This window comes from Camelina sativa, chromosome 11, assembly GCF_030686135.1.
Source record: "Camelina sativa cultivar CO46 ecotype springtype chromosome 11, ASM3068613v1".
Classification (NCBI taxonomy): Eukaryota; Viridiplantae; Streptophyta; class Magnoliopsida; order Brassicales; family Brassicaceae; genus Camelina; species Camelina sativa.
In genome coordinates, this window is record NC_141890.1 from 180,407 (window position 1) to 196,189 (window position 15,783).

Here is a 15,783-nt window from a genome sequence, read left to right on the forward strand (position 1 = left end):
CAATTCTCAGATGGGGTTTGAGAACGAAGCTAGCTCCTCCTCTTATACCCTTAAAATACCACCGCCGGCTAGAGAGGACACGCCTCTTCTTGGCAAGGGACCTCCCCTGTCCAGCCAATTCAAGACCTTCGCCAACGTCTTCATCGCTGTCGTCGGCGCTGGTGTTCTTGGTCTTCCTTACGCCTTCAAGCGAACCGGATGGCTCATGGGCGTCCTCCTTCTCGTCTCCGTCTCCGTTTTGACCCATCACTGCATGATGCTCCTTGTCCATACCCGCCGCAAGCTCGACTCTTTCAATGGCGTCTCCAAGTCCTCCTCCTCCAAGATCGGCTCTTTTGGTGACCTTGGATTTGCCGTCTGCGGCTCCTTCGGCAGGATCGTCGTTGACTTATTTATCATCTTATCTCAAGCTGGTTTTTGTGTCGGTTATCTCATCTTCATCGGCACTACTTTAGCCAATCTATTCGATCCTGATTCCCCCACCAGTCTCAGGCATCAGATCACTAGGCTGGGTTCTGATTTCTTTGGCGTCTCCTCCAAAAGTCTCTACATTTGGGGATGCTTCCCCTTTCAGCTGGGTTTGAATTCCATTAAGACCCTCACTCACTTGGCCCCTCTTAGCATTTTCGCCGACGTTGTTGATCTTGCCGCTATGGGTGTTGTCATTGTTGAGGATTCCATGATTATACTCAAGCAAAGGCCTGACGTGGTTGCCTTTGGCGGTATGTCTCTCTTCTTGTATGGGATGGGCGTCGCTGTCTATTCTTTCGAAGGTGTTGGAATGGTCTTGCCCCTTGAATCCGAGATGAAGGACAAGGACAAGTTTGGCAAAGTCTTGGCACTCGGCATGGGATTCATCTCTCTCATTTACATTGCCTTCGGTTTCCTAGGCTACTTGGCTTTTGGTGAAGACACCATGGACATAATCACGTCAAACTTGGGTGCAGGACTTATTAGCACTGTTGTTCAGCTTGGATTGTGCGTCAACCTCTTCTTCACCTTCCCCTTGATGATGAATCCAGTCTTTGAGATAGTGGAGAGGCGTTTCTCTCGTGGGATGTACTCTGCCTGGCTGAGATGGCTACTCGTCTTGGTAGTGACTCTTGTGGCTCTCTTTGTGCCAAACTTTACTGATTTTTTGTCCTTGGTCGGCAGCAGCACTTGCTGTGTGTTAGGGTTTGTGTTGCCTGCCTTGTTCCATTTATTGGTCTTCAAGGAAGAGATGGGGTGGATGCAATGGAGTTCCGACACAGCGATTGTGGGACTCGGTGTGGCTCTTGCTGTGTCTGGAACTTGGAGTTCCCTCAATGAGATCTTCTCAGTCAAAGTGTAAGCGTGAGAGGATTGGAGAGAGTTTTCTACATACTTGTGTCCAATAAATGTGTAAGTGTGCCATTATGTACTGTATATGGGATTTGTGGTTTTAAAAAGTATTGTGATTGTATTTGTATTCTGTCTGATGCTTGGAATAATAGAGATGAGCTCTTCTGTTTTGTGTTTACATACATACATACACAATATATGTGAGAGCTTTGGGTACTCAATGTTAAGGTTGGCAAGCTGATCAAATGCTCTCGTCGTTTTGTATAATTACAAACTGTTGAGTGTGCTCCTTCCATGAATCACCTTCTTCAAGATGCCTCTCGTAAAAGCATACCTCACTATGGGACTTGATGCTGATCGTGGAGATGCTTCTGGTCCCATAACGCCCCTGTATCCAAGAGTGAGTGAGACTGGAATATGAGTCATAGAAAAGAGTGAAAGCAAATATATACAGACTCTAAAAGAAGAAAAGATTACAGTTGGTCTCTGCATGTCGACGAAGATGGAGCTGAGTTGGTATTCCGTCTCTGGTGTGTAAACGTGAGGCAGCTCGGTGTCTTGGTCCTTGACAGTATTGGTCATCACCTGCTCCACCATGGTCTTCACGGGGAATTCACTGCTACGGTTGTCAGCGAGAAGCTGTTGAAAACCCTCTCTCAGCCTCACACACTGCAGAGACAAAAACAAAGAGGAGGCGCAATAGGGGAGTCTGCAAGATAGAAAATAATAGCAAGAAGAGTTTATACCTTGGGCCAAGGAGAGTCGAGGTTGGCGTTGGAAAGGACATGGATACCCGGAGAGACTTGAGTCACGAGCTTGTGACCATGGAGAGGCCGGTTGGTAATGTAAACCATGGATTTGGACAAGACATGAGCGACTACCAGGTTGAAGCCATTGTAAAGAGCAATTTCATCGTGGATATCCTCGGCAAACTCGGCCGGACTCTTACGGCTCTGTTTGTTCTCATTACCAAAAACAAGAAAACTCCTCCTCTCTCAGTCTCAACATCTCTATCATACAGACAGAAGCAGCATAATAATATATAATATTAGAGTAGGTAGACCAGACCTGCAAGTAACGAAGAGGCAGATCTCCACGGGATTTAGCAGCAGGGAAGGATGAGGCTTCCCTGAAATTGGTGAGGAAAGCGATCCGGCCTTGCCTCGTGCAGCCCAGCCACGTACCGCCGCCAAGCAGGTCTCTTCCTCCCAACGTCTCACCGTCTTCCCACCAACGCAGCGCCTCCGTCGGCCTTGGGCAATATACATAAAACATCAACATCATCATTGAAGCGATATAAGAGGAGGGGTTTTATATTAATCACCTGTTGTGATCTTCATCTCTGTTCAGAAATAGAAGGAAAGGGTAAAGCGGATGCGATTGCCAAAGAAACACTGCTATGCACATTCTCTCTTCTCCACCCAGAACGAACCAACGACAACGACCGACGTGACCATCTCTCTCTGCTTTTTAAAATATATAAAACAACAAAGTCGTCTCTCTTTTTTTGTTCTACTTAAGAAGTGCGTGTGGTTCTTGTTACCACGAAACGGCAGCACGTGCACGTTTCTACAAACCTCCTCCCTCCCGACTAATTTGCTCTTTTTAATAAGAAGAAATCTGCGGCGAGCGATTCTGATTCTTTCTAATTACATTCGCCGGCGGCGATGATGTGGTGATATCTATCCGTCAGATCCAGATGACGTTCTCGAGATGCTTCCTTCATGCCTTCTTATGCCTGGTACCTACTCTTCTCCTAGCTTTTGATTTGTTCTCAGTTCCATATGATTTCAAATTTTGAACTAACAAGAGTGTATCTTGATCAACGATTGGCAGGTATTGCTACATGATGTTCATGTCGGTGGAGCCATTTTTGAGTCACAAGCACCGTAATGGATATTATATCTCTCTCTCCCGGAAGCTCCTCTTTTTTTTGTTTTGGCTACACGTGTTGATTCTCTCTTTTTGTTGCTTCCTTGTGTACAGCCACAGAGAACTTAAAGCTTATCGTCCGCTGCAAGATTGTCGTGGCTGTAATAATCTAGAGGTCTCATTCCTTCCCTAGATTCAGATATCACACTTCTGTGGGGCTCTGTCTATAACTATATAATAGCTTGTGATTGATTTTTTGGGTATCCACTAATATGACTTCAGGATGCGCACGCTTCCTCAGCTGCTGCTCTACACTACGATCCAGATCTCAAAGTAAGTAAGGCTCTTCTTTCTCTTGAATAATTATACTACATATCTATGCTTCCTACTTCTAATAGGTTTTTTGTTATCTCAAGGATCTGAACATAGTTGCCACATACAGTGACCATTATGGCCATATACGGCTTGGTAGGGTGAAAATGGGGGATCTTTCATCTTCTTGGGTTTTGGAGAATCAAGTTACCGGCAAGAAAAAAGGTTCGCAGGTACCAACACATTTCATGTCTGTTTAAGACTTTGTTTCTTGTTTTTATATGATTTGATCATTAGTTCTGTATATCCATCCTATGGACATGAGCTAGAGGAGACAAATTATACTGTGTGAAGTGATTTCTCTCATGAACTTCCTTTGTTCTAACCATGTGTGATCTGATTCTGAGATTCCTCGCAGAGGCTAGAAAGATATTAGACATTTCTTTTCGTTCCCTTGGATTTTATCCTTAAGCTTGCTCATACTCTTCCTTCTCAGGTGATCTGTCAGATAGCCTTCTTTTTGTAACCTCTGTATGCCTTGATTATAGATGACTGGGACTGTAACAAATTCTATATCTTTCAGATTTTACGTCAGGAAAGGAGAGGTCAACGAACTCTGGAGCTGATACTACAACAAAAGGAAACTGACGAGCAGATGCAAGAAGCAGCCATTGAGAAGTCAACCAACTTTGAAAACTCAGTCATTGGGAAATACAGCATATGGAGGAGAGACTATGAGAGTCCAAATGCTGATGCTATCTTGAAGCTTATGAGAGACCAGATCATAATGGCAAAAGCTTATGCAAATATTGCCAAATCAAAAAATGTAACCAATCTGTACGCATTCTTGGTGCAGCAGTATGGAGAAAATCAACGTGTTATAGGAAAAGCAACCTCTGATGCTGACCTTCCTTCAAGGTACTTCTTTACATTCCTCTTGCCAACATAGATTAGTGAGGCAACTTTTATTTGTTGATATTTTTTACATCCCTTTTATATTTGCTAGCGCTCTGGATCAAGCAAAAGCCATGGGCCATGCCCTCTCTTTTGCAAAAGACGAGTTATATGACTGCCATGAACTTGCAAAAAAATTCCGGGCCATGCTTCAATCCACAGAACGCAATGTTGATGGACTGAAGAAAAAGGGCACCTTCTTAATTCAGCTAGCTGCCAAAACCTTTCCCAAGCCATTGCATTGCCTGAGTCTGCAGTTAGCGGCAGACTATTATATCCTAGGTTTCAATAAAGAGGATGCAGTCAAAGAGGATGTCAGTCGAAAGAAGTTTGAAGATCCTTCTCTCTATCACTATGCGATATTTTCGGATAATGTTCTGGCCACATCTGTGGTGGTCAATTCCACTGTTTTGAATGCAAAGGAGCCGCAGAAGCATGTGTTCCATATAGTAACTGACAAATTGAACTTTGCTGCAATGAAGATGTGGTTTCGCATCAGTGCTCCTGCCGATGCGACAATTCAAGTTGAAAACATCAACGATTTTAAGTGGCTGAACTCCTCTTATTGCTCTGTTCTACGGCAGCTTGAATCTGCAAGGCTGAAAGAATACTATTTCAAAGCAAATCATCCTTCATCTATCTCTGCTGGCGCAGACAATCTTAAGTACCGCAACCCAAAGTATCTATCAATGCTGAATCATCTCAGGTTCTACCTTCCAGAGGTTTACCCGAAGCTGGACAAGATTCTGTTTTTAGACGATGATATTGTGGTGCAAAAGGACCTGGCACCTCTATGGGGAGTAGACATGCAAGGAAAAGTGAATGGTGCGGTGGAGACGTGCAAGGAGAGCTTCCACAGATTTGACAAGTACCTCAACTTCTCAAATCCAAAGATCTCAGAGAATTTCGACGCAGGTGCTTGCGGGTGGGCATTTGGGATGAATATGTTTGACCTGAAAGAGTGGAGGAAACGGAACATTACAGGGATATATCACTATTGGCAAGACATGGTAAGGCATTTTTTCATGATTGAAATTTGAAGAGACATTTTGCTGTGTGTGTCTATAATAATAATATCTTGTGGGGTGTGTGATTCAGAATGAAGACAGAACACTGTGGAAGCTGGGTTCGTTGCCACCGGGGCTGATAACATTTTACAACCTGACATATGCAATGGAGAGGAGCTGGCACGTACTGGGGCTGGGATATGACCCGGCGCTGAACCAAACAGCAATAGAGAATGCAGCGGTAGTGCATTACAATGGGAACTATAAGCCATGGCTGGGTTTGGCATTTGCCAAGTACAAAGCATACTGGTCCAAGTATGTCGAGTATGATAATCCATATCTCCGTCGCTGCAACATCAACGAATGAATGAAGAGAGAGGAGGTAGATGAAGCACAGGGGGGAAGTAAAATTGTTTTCAGTATACCAACCATAGCAAGGCAAGGAACCAACAGAGAGGGATGATTATTACTGTTAGTATGAAATATACATTACTAACTCTTGTTTTTTTTTTTTTTTGGTTTTAGCAACTTATTTAACCATAAAATCATATTTCACCGACCCAAATAAAAAAGCTCATCTTGAACATGAAATGGGCCTAATATGTATCATTTTCTTCACATTAATGGGCCTTATATTGGCCCATCATTGCTCTCCTCTTAAAAGAAAAGAGAAGAAAACGCAACGGGCACGCTCATCAGAGCATCGATCCGTCGCCATCTCCATTCTCCAGGTAAAATTCCCTCCGATTCTTCTTCATTCATCATGAAGTTTCCAAATTTTTCAAATCCTAGTCTGGGTTTGTGCGCTCGAATGAATCGCTGTCCTTATTTAGCTTCTTGCTTTTACAGTAATAAGGAGTAGTAGTTAGTTAGTTAGTTAGGAGGTCTTCATCGATATGGAACCTTGCGATTCTGCAATTCCCGATTCCGACGGCGGAGCAAAGACTCCATCAAAAGATTCACAAAGCAAGAACACACCCGTCCAACAAGATTCGATATCACTTGGGGTAAAGAAACCTCCGACGAACTCTCCTGTGAATCCATTATCTCCGGCCACTAATGTTGCAAGCGGGCGACTTGTATATGTCCGCAGAAGAGTCGAGGTTGACACTTCCAAAGCTGCTGCTAGCACAGCTCCGCCTAAGGAACCACCAACCGTGGCTGTGGCTGTGGCTGTGGCAGCTTCGCCTAAGGAACCACCAACCGTGGCTGTGGCTGTGGCCAGCTCTTCCCCTCAGGGACCGCCCAGCCATAGGTTAGACTGGGAAGAGCGTTACGATCATCTTCAAACGCTTCTTAATAAGCTTAATGAATCTGATCGCAACGATCATGTACAGAGTAAGCTCCTCTTTCACCATTCTTTTTCTATAATTAAGTTAGATAAGATAGATAGATATGTCACTCTAATTCGGATCACTTTTCTATGTTTATACTGTCAGTGCTTTGGTCACTTCCCTCCTCCGAGCTTAGCAAGCATGCTGTTGAGTTGGAAAAGAGGTCTATTCAATTCTCTCTCGAGGAAGGTACTCGTTCTCTCTCTTTCCTACCAACATCAAATGAGACCTGATAGAAAGAAAGGGTACTGTTTGGCTCAGAATCAGATTAAGGTTGGTGTGAAAACTATAGACTACATTAGTCACAGCATATATAGACCAGCTGATTGAAAAGTAAGATAGCCTTTGTTTGTGATATGAAAAGTGAATATGTATGTAACCGTACCCATTATTTACAGTAGAGTTTTGTGCTAGGCTTTAGGCTTATAGGTTTGTAACGGTATGTCATAAGAAAGTATTTTGCTATAAAGAATGTGTTGGTGGTCCTGGTGCAGCGAGAGAGATGCAGCGTGTAGCGGCTTTAAACGTGTTAGGACGGTCTGTGCACAGTCTAAAAACTTCATCAAATGACAGAGAATAGTAAGAGACAAATTAAAATGGGAAGCGTAAGTGTTGTTTGTTAACCGTAGACCGTACTGTAATCATTTTTGTGCTGTTAGACTGATGATAAAGTATGATGTTGTGATTACTTACTTTTCCAGAAGGCAAGAGCGCACTGATGTGGATGAACACAAAAGCGAAGAAAGGGCAATTAATAATGAGGGCGAAGAGGCATTGCTACAGTAGTTGTGATAGATTTTGTCGGGTGAGCCTATCTTTTAATTTGTCCCCTCCGTAAGAGGAATTCATTATCTGGAATGTACAACAAAAAAATCATGTATGCATAATAAAAATACCATGTAAGAGATGATCTAAGCCCCACGAGTTAGGGGGGGGGGGGGGGGGGATTTCAATATTCCTCAAAAACTCTGAGACAACTGTGGCACGTCACCTTGGGTATTATTATAAGAAGATCCCATTGTAATTGTATCTCTAATCTCTACTACATACAACCGAATACTACCAAGTCCATGCATCTTATATATTATATATATATATATCCCTTATATATAGGAGATATGAAGAGATTGGGTTTTAAATTGATGATACAGAGAGAGAGGGAGAGAGTCAACAAGTTTGGCAATTTATCAACAACAAATTATATAGGAGAGAGGAGAGGAGAGGCTATTTGACATTTCTGGTCTGTAAGAGAGGAGCATTGGATGTCCATCCCTTTTAATTAATTTACTACTAGTAATTGTATATTGAATGATCCACTACTAAATACACTAATAACATAACAACAGCAACAACAACAACAACAAAAAAACAAAGTAATGTATACATTTACAATACGTGGACGATTATGATTAGGTTGTTGACTTCAGCTGTTTCCGTTTAATTTATTAAAGAGCTTCATGATGTCATCCAAATACACATACTGTACTGTATTATTTTCGGTATAATTTAATCAATTAATAAACACTTTGCTGTGCATCATTTATATATGTATCGGTGGCTATTCCATAATTAGTTTCCCTCTTTTTGTTAAAAGAAGCTAACTTATCCCAACGTAATTTTCAGTATATTGCGGTTAAGTCTGCGTATTTGTGGTGGTGAGTTAATTAATGGATGGCATGGCACACCACATACAGTACATATCTCATTATAAATATTTGGAATACGATTTTTTGTTATGAAGCATAACATAAATAGATCTTCTTCATTCAGATATGCTGTTTTGTTTATTAGGATTCCCTTAGCCTCATTGAAGTTTACTACTAATATATGGAGTATTAGTTATAGAAAAATGCAGGTTGCAAGTTTGTGTAAAGAACAAAAGATCAAATAAGAATAATTCTCTTATTATTAGCTCTAGAAAAAATCTCTCAAAACTAAAGCTCTCTCACAATTGTTCTCTCTCAAACTCTTAATCTCTATATGTTAATGTCATAGCTCGACATACATATATATAACAAAGACAATCCTAGTCCTACTAGGAAAACACCAAATAGAGTTTGATCCTTATCCATTCACTAATCATAACTCGATTAGGAATGCTCTGCCTTTTCCTTCTTTAAGTCCTTCTCAAGCTTAAACCAACATTCTCCCCTTTAAGCTTGACTTCTCTCTTCACAACACTAACTCCAATAAGGTCTCTCATTTCTTCGAACTTAATCCTTCCAAGAGCTTTAGTCAATATGTCAGCTTTCTGCTCGCTTCCTGGAACATGTTCTACCTCGATCAATCCACTCTCGACACATTCTCTTATAAAATGGAACCGCCTATGTATGTGTTTACTGCGGCCATGAAACACAGGATTCCTTGTTAATGCAATTGCAGACTGATTGTCGAGACGTATTGTAACCTTCTCACATGGAGCTCCGGTAACTTCACTAAGCAGTTCTTGTAACGAAATGGCCTGTTTTGCCGCCTCTGTTCCAGCCATAAATTCAGCCTCACAAGAAGATAAGGCTATGACTTCTTGCTTCTGTGAACACCAAGTTATCGGACTTTCTCCTAAGTAAAATATATGTCCAGAAGTGCTCTTGCCATCATCTGGATCGACATTGTGACTACTGTCACTATATCCTATCAGCTTCGGTATCTTTGTTCTCCCAAATGTTAAACCGAGTTCTGTAGTTCCCTTTAAGTACCTCAAACATTGTTTCATAGCTGCTCCATGAGATTCTCTAGGACTCTGCATATATCTACTTAGAACTCCAACACAAAAGGATAAATCAGGTCGCGTATGGAGCAAGTAGCGAAGACATCCCACGTTTTTCCTGTATATTGTTGCATCAATCTCTTTCTCATTCTCTGCTTTAGACAACTTTAGTCCAACCTCCATCGGTGTATGTACCAGATTGCAGTCTCGCATCCCTGCTTCTTCAAGAATCTTTTGAGCATAACGAGTTTGATTCAAGGTTATGCCTCCTTGATGTTGTAGTACCTCGATTCCCAAGTAATATGTTAGCATGCCTAAATCACTCATTTCAAACTTTGAAGACATCTCTCTCTTGAAATCGTTAATAATCTTCAAATTTGTGCCTGTCACAAATAAATCATCAACATACACCCCAATGACTAGCAAGTGCTCACCAACTTCTTTGCGATATACAGATGGTTCCTTCGAACACTTAACAAATCTTAAGCTCAGCAAAATTGTGTTCAACTTGTTGTTCCATGCTCTAGGTGCTTGACGCAAGCCATAAAGCGCTTTGTTTAACTTGTATACCTTCTCTTCACTTCCAGTCTTTAGAAAACCTTCTGGCTGTGAAACATAAACTGTTTCTTTGAGCTCACCATGCAAAAAGGCAGTTTTAACATCAAGATGATGTATCTCCCATCCATATGCTGCTGCAAGATCAATAAGCAATCTAATTGTTTCAATTCTTGCCACTGGAGCAAAAGCCTCCTCAAAGTCAACTCCATATTGTTGCACATATCCCTTTGCAACAAGTCTAGATTTGTGCTTGTTGATACTTCCATCTGAGTTTTTCTTGAGTTTAAACACCCATTTAAGCCCGATTGGTTTTGCTCCTATAGGCAAATCAACAAGATCCCATGTTTTCAATCTTTCAATCGAGCCAACTTCTTCTTTGCAAGCGTGTATCCATTCTTTTGAGTCCTTTGCTTCTTGAAAGTTTCTTGATTCATTGTTCAATACTAAAAGTAGCATTTCTCCTTCTTCTTCAGCTAGCAGAACGTAATCCTCAAGATATTTTGGAACATGTCTTTCTCTCTGGGATCTTCTTAACATAACGGGAGATAATCTTTCAGGTGTCCAATTATTCTCGTTTTGTTCGTCCATCTCTTCATTGTCAACTCTGTCTTCACTAATCTCTGATACTCCTCTGTTTTCACCAACTTGTTCTATCTCTGATTCCTGAACATCCTCTTGAAGTCCGTTATTTCCAAACCCATCAATCATAATCTTAAAGCTTTCATTATTATTTCTTATAGTATCGACACCATTCCAGTCCCATCCTTTTGTTTCATCAAAAATAACATCCCTACTAACACTGATCTTCTTTGTGAGAGGGTCAAACAATCGATAGGCCTTCGATCCAGGTTCTGTTCCTAGGTGAACAAGGATGCGACTTCTGTCATCAAGCTTCCTAAGATGTGGTGAATCAACCTTTGCATAACCGATGCATCTGAAGACACGAATGTGATCAACATTTGGCTTCTTCCCTCTAAACAGTTCATACGGTGTTTGATCCTTAAGAGACCGTGTTGCTACTCTGTTTAAGACATAGGTTGAATGTCTTACAGCCTCTCCCCACATGTAGTTAGGCATGTACATGTGTTTCAAAATACTTCTTGCCATCTCCATTAGTGTTCTGTTTCTCCTTTCAACTACACCGTTTTGTTGTGGTGTATAAGGTGCTGTGAGATGTCTTTGAATGCCATTCTCCTCACAAAAACTTCTAAACTCATTTGATAAAAACTCTCCCCCTCTATCTGTTCTCAAAGTTTGTATTTTGCTCTCTGTCTCCTTTTCTATCATTGCTTTGAAGCTTTTAAATTTCCCAAAAGCTTCTCCTTTCTCGTGTAACAGGATCGTCCACATGTATCGGGAGAAGTCGTCTATAAGGACAAAAACATATCGTTTTCCAGCACTCGTACTTGGTGTAATAGGACCACATAGGTCACCGTGTATATGCTCAAGCTTCTTCGTTGCTCGATATGATGTTGCCTGTGGAAAAACTCGTCTCGTTTGTTTACCAAGCAAACACGAACTACAGAGTTCTTTTTCAAGTGTAGACCTTGGGGCTCCATGAACAATCTTCTTCTCAATCATAGTATTCAATGTTTCAAAGTTCACATGACCCATCCGTGCATGCCACTTTCCTGCATTACTTATTTCTGTTAAGTAGAGGCATGTATTATCTTTCAATCCCATTCGAACCTTGTAAAGTCTGTTTGGTGATCTCTCTGCTTTCACAAGAAGTTTTCCTTCACGATCTCTCATAGTTAAGTGTCCGTTCCTTAGTCGAATGTCACATCCAGCTTCTGTTGCCTGACCAAGACTGACTATATTACTTTTCAATCCTGGAATATAGTAGACATCAATCATCTTTCTTGGCTTTCCATTCAGATCAACAAAGGCTATCGTGCCTTTTCCTTTAATATCAATACGAGAGTCATCTCCAAATCTAACTTTTCCTGTGACTGTCAGATCGAGTGTGTCAAAGTATCTTCTATCTCCAGTCATGTGGTTGCTAGCCCCATTGTCAAGATACCAAATATTGTCTCCTCCTGTGTTTGTTTCGAATTGACTAGGTACACATTGTTTTTCATTCAGAAATACAACCTCATGTAGCATAAGTTCGTCTGCAGTTTCCGTATCCTTCTCCACTTCTTGAGTTTCCTGCAATTTCAACAAACGATCTGGACAACTGCTTGCATAATGCCCCATCTTGTCACATCTGAAACATGTAACCTGCGAGGGATCTCTTCCTCCATTACGTCCACGTCCTCTTCCTCGATAGGAGAACCTTCCTCCTCTGCCTCTTCCTCTGTAGCTTTCGTTGTACTCATGTTGATGTTGATTAGAATATCTTGCTTGCGTATCAACATTAGAGACAGTATTAGCATACATTAACTTGTTCTGTTCTTCTTGTGGTTCTTCATCTTCGAATATTCTTTCTTCGTAGGCTTTAAGTCGGCCTACAATTTCTACAAAGCTTGTTGTGTTTAAGTCTAGTATTTGCTCTAAAGATGCTACAATATGAATGTATTTCTTCCGAGGAAGAGTTTTAAGAAACTTCTTGACTAGCTTGGATTCTTCGATTATTGTCCCTAGTGCAGCTGATTTTGAGGAGAGTTCGGATATTCTCCCAGAAAACATTAGAGACAGTATTAGCATACATTAACTTGTTCTGTTCTTCTTGTGGTTCTTCATCTTCGAATATTCTTTCTTTGTAGGCTTTAAGTCGGCCTACAATTTCTACAAAGCTTGTTGTGTTTAAGTCTAGTACTTGCTCTAAAGATGCTACAATATGAATGTATTTCTTCCGAGGAAGAGTTTTAAGAAACTTCTTGACTAGCTTGGATTCTTCGATTATTGTCCCTAGTGCAGCTGATTTTGAGGAGAGTTCGGATATTCTCCCAGAAAACTCATCAATACTCTCTGTATCTTTCATCTTCAGTCGATCAAAATCAGTCATCAGTGTTTGTAGTCTAGCCTCACGAACTCTCTCAGCTCCTACATGTCTATTTTTGATTGCTAACCATATCTTTTTAGCTGTGTCGAGCTCTCCTAACTGCAAGATGAGTGCCTCTGGGATAGATTGAAACAGTAATGCAATAGCCATGTCATTCTTTTCTTCATCTATAGTTTCTGCATCAATTGTCTCCCAAACTTTGTTGACCCTGAGCACAAATTTCATCTTCAGTGCCCAAACTGTGTAGTTTGTGGTTGTTAGCATTGGACATGTGATGGAGGAAGATCCTCCTCCCTCTGTTGGTTTGTTGATCACAATAGCACTTTCTCCTTCGGTCATTGTTTAGCTCTGATACCAAATATAGAAAAATGCAGGTTGCAGGTTTGTGTAAAGAACAAAAGATCAAATAAGAATAACTCTCTTATTATTAGCTCTAGAAAAAATCTCTCAAAACTAAAACTCTCTCACAATTGTTCTCTCTCAAACTCTTAATCTCTATATGTTAATGTCATAGCTCGACATACATATATATAACAAAGACAATCCTAGTCCTACTAGGAAAACACCAAATAGAGTTTGATCCTTATTCATTCACTAATCATAACTCGATTAGGAATGCTCTGCCTTGTCCTTCTTTAAGTCCTTCTCAAGCTTAAACCAACATTAGTTAAATAACCATATGTAATGTGTAATATTAATGAGATTAAAGAAGTGAGATTCTGACAGGTTGCTGATGTCATATAGAGAAAGATTCGGACAGATCCATCATTGATTTCTCAACCCAGCCCTTACTATATATTTATAGGACTAGTTTAATGGTTTGAGATAGAAATACAACTCTGCTTCTTTTTTTCTTTTCTTTCTTTTGTGTGTGTGTGTGTGTGCAAGGCACGTAAACGAGACGTCGAGACGAGAATGACAATAAAAAGAAGAAGGATAATTAGACACTATCTTTAGACTAATAAATCCCATATATGAGATTCAGTCTTTAACAAACTATGTGATATATAAAATATTGTGTGCGCAGTTTTAAAAATAAAAAGAAAGGGATCAGAGTGGAGTTTAGATTCACTTTAGACGGCGTAACTAGCAAAAGCTATAACTAAAAGGGAAACAATATTCTTAATTTTTATGCAAGGAGGTAGAGCTAGGTAACTCTTCTAAGAGATACAAGAAGCAAATATCGTTCAGTTTTTGAGGTCACGGAATTTTAGTTTGGCAAATGGGTGGTCAAACTATTCTACGGGTTATCAATATGTCTCCTCAAAAGCAACATTTTAAAGGCTTTGCTACTAATTTTTCTAACATATACATAGTCTCTAAACTCTAATATATATGAGCGTGTTACCCATTAGTTCCAATCACACGTATGACGATTAGGGTTGATGATATGCTAAACCATTTCTGATGAATATATATATATATATATATATATATATATATATATATATATATATATATATATATATATATATCGCGAAGCTTGGCATGGACGGGCTTTGGCTTCCCGTAATCCTCAAGAGTCATCACACTAGTAATTTTGATAACGCAAACTAATAAGTGACCTCTCTCTTTTTTCTCTTTATCTACTGTTTTTTGCTTCGTTTACCACCTGCCTTCATCTCATTGGCTTCCCTTTAAACAATTCTTAGCTCTTTAATTTCTTTTATCTTTTTTTTTTCTCTAGTTTTAAACTATAGAACAAAAGAAACTAGATAGAACGGCAAAATAATCGTATCATCAGATTTGAAAGGTCATATATGTTGTTAATTAAGACCGGTTAATTCTTCAAAAAAAAAATTACAATCGTGTTTCTCGGAAAATAAACAATAATGATGCCATTTTTTTATTTATTAGTATGATGTAATTAAACAAATGAGACGAATTAAAAACACAAAATAATGCGAAAAAGAATTAAGCATATATATACAAATTCCACCACACGATTTGCTCGCTTATATCATTATGACATGTCCCTTTTGGAATCTTTCATGGAATCAATCACCTTGATTAGTGATTAGTTGAGCGTCTTTATTAAATCATATCTCGGAACCCTAGCTTTTACATCAGAAAAAAAAAAAACATTATAATGAGAAGTAGTAAGTAAGTACATCGACTGAAGAAGTGACTTTTGCTAGCTAATTTGGTACCCACAATCAAAATAACTTGGATTTGCCTAGTTCAGCATTGGACCACCTAAACCCTCGGAGATTCAGGAACAAAAAAAGTATAAGATATACAGTACATATATATTGATCACGGTGATCTGATTACAAAATATTTGACAATTTTATGGTGTGGACCCTTCAAAAAGATTCTGCACGCTCACGACCAAAGATTCCTTCCATCTTCAGTTCTTCTGCCTCTCTAGCCAAGCTGGATCCAGTTGTTGTTGTTTTTGATTCTTCAAGAATACGAGTAATTATTATTATTATATCCTTTAATTCTTTCTTGCTGCTTCATCATCATCTCGCTCTCACACATTACCATTAATTACATGTTTCTCTCACATTTTTTGTGTTTCTTTTTTTCTTTTGATTATCTTTGATACATATATAAATACTAATACTTGTAACTGCAGGATGGATCGGATTAGTAAGATTCAGATGATGATGAGATGAGGTCGGCGCCAAAAATTCATCAAACATTATAATAAATTAAGATACAAGGGGTTTGACCTTTTTGAGCAATTGGTTTTTTTTTTTGTTTATTTAGCTGTCTGACTTATCCCATTTTGGCAGCTCTCTCTCTCTCTTTAGCTATTTGCTT

General features: G+C 39.9%; 4 protein-coding genes across 10 annotated transcripts; 3 read left to right on the top strand and 1 right to left on the bottom strand.

Moving 5' to 3' along the window:
- The first annotated feature begins 10 nt into the window (after nucleotides 1–10).
- LOC104720743 (amino acid transporter AVT3C) lies at nucleotides 11–1,501 on the top strand. Its single transcript, XM_010438622.3, has one exon. It carries the CDS (start codon nucleotides 11–13, stop codon nucleotides 1,331–1,333), a length of 1,323 nt encoding a protein of 440 aa, XP_010436924.1. The 3' UTR covers nucleotides 1,334–1,501.
- Nucleotides 1,422–2,779, bottom strand: LOC104720742 (uncharacterized). 2 transcript variants are annotated; one of them, XM_019232683.2, is made up of 5 exons: nucleotides 2,648–2,779; nucleotides 2,392–2,575; nucleotides 2,070–2,276; nucleotides 1,801–1,992; nucleotides 1,422–1,694 (listed from the first exon to the last, which is right to left on the bottom strand). In XM_019232683.2, exons 1-5 carry the CDS (start codon nucleotides 2,728–2,730, stop codon nucleotides 1,662–1,664), a joined length of 699 nt encoding a protein of 232 aa, XP_019088228.1. In that variant the 5' UTR covers nucleotides 2,731–2,779; the 3' UTR covers nucleotides 1,422–1,661. The 2 variants fall into 2 exon arrangements, with proteins under 2 accessions (XP_019088228.1, XP_019088227.1); XM_019232682.2 differs by having other exon boundaries at nucleotides 1,422–1,711.
- A 155-nt stretch (nucleotides 2,780–2,934) lies between these two features.
- Nucleotides 2,935–6,054, top strand: LOC104720740 (putative galacturonosyltransferase 3). 5 transcript variants are annotated; one of them, XM_087471338.1, is made up of 9 exons: nucleotides 2,935–3,064; nucleotides 3,160–3,212; nucleotides 3,310–3,370; nucleotides 3,478–3,528; nucleotides 3,612–3,740; nucleotides 4,091–4,425; nucleotides 4,514–5,471; nucleotides 5,560–5,735; nucleotides 5,785–6,054. In XM_087471338.1, exons 1-9 carry the CDS (start codon nucleotides 3,023–3,025, stop codon nucleotides 5,837–5,839), a joined length of 1,860 nt encoding a protein of 619 aa, XP_087327464.1. In that variant the 5' UTR covers nucleotides 2,935–3,022; the 3' UTR covers nucleotides 5,840–6,054. The 5 variants fall into 5 exon arrangements, with proteins under 5 accessions (XP_087327464.1, XP_010436922.1, XP_087327466.1 ...); XM_010438620.3 differs by having other exon boundaries at nucleotides 5,560–6,054; XM_087471341.1 differs by lacking the exons at nucleotides 2,935–3,064; nucleotides 3,160–3,212; nucleotides 3,310–3,370; nucleotides 3,478–3,528; nucleotides 3,612–3,740 and adding an exon at nucleotides 3,926–4,003.
- Nucleotides 6,055–6,059: 5 nt separating this feature from the next.
- LOC104720745 (uncharacterized) lies at nucleotides 6,060–7,831 on the top strand. Of its 2 annotated transcripts, none has more exons than XM_087471347.1 (4): nucleotides 6,060–6,199; nucleotides 6,318–6,806; nucleotides 6,908–6,991; nucleotides 7,504–7,831. In XM_087471347.1, exons 2-4 carry the CDS (start codon nucleotides 6,365–6,367, stop codon nucleotides 7,638–7,640), a joined length of 663 nt encoding a protein of 220 aa, XP_087327473.1. In that variant the 5' UTR covers nucleotides 6,060–6,199; nucleotides 6,318–6,364; the 3' UTR covers nucleotides 7,641–7,831. The 2 variants fall into 2 exon arrangements, with proteins under 2 accessions (XP_087327473.1, XP_087327475.1); XM_087471349.1 differs by lacking the exon at nucleotides 6,060–6,199 and adding an exon at nucleotides 7,297–7,407.
- Nucleotides 7,832–15,783: the final 7,952 nt, after the last annotated feature.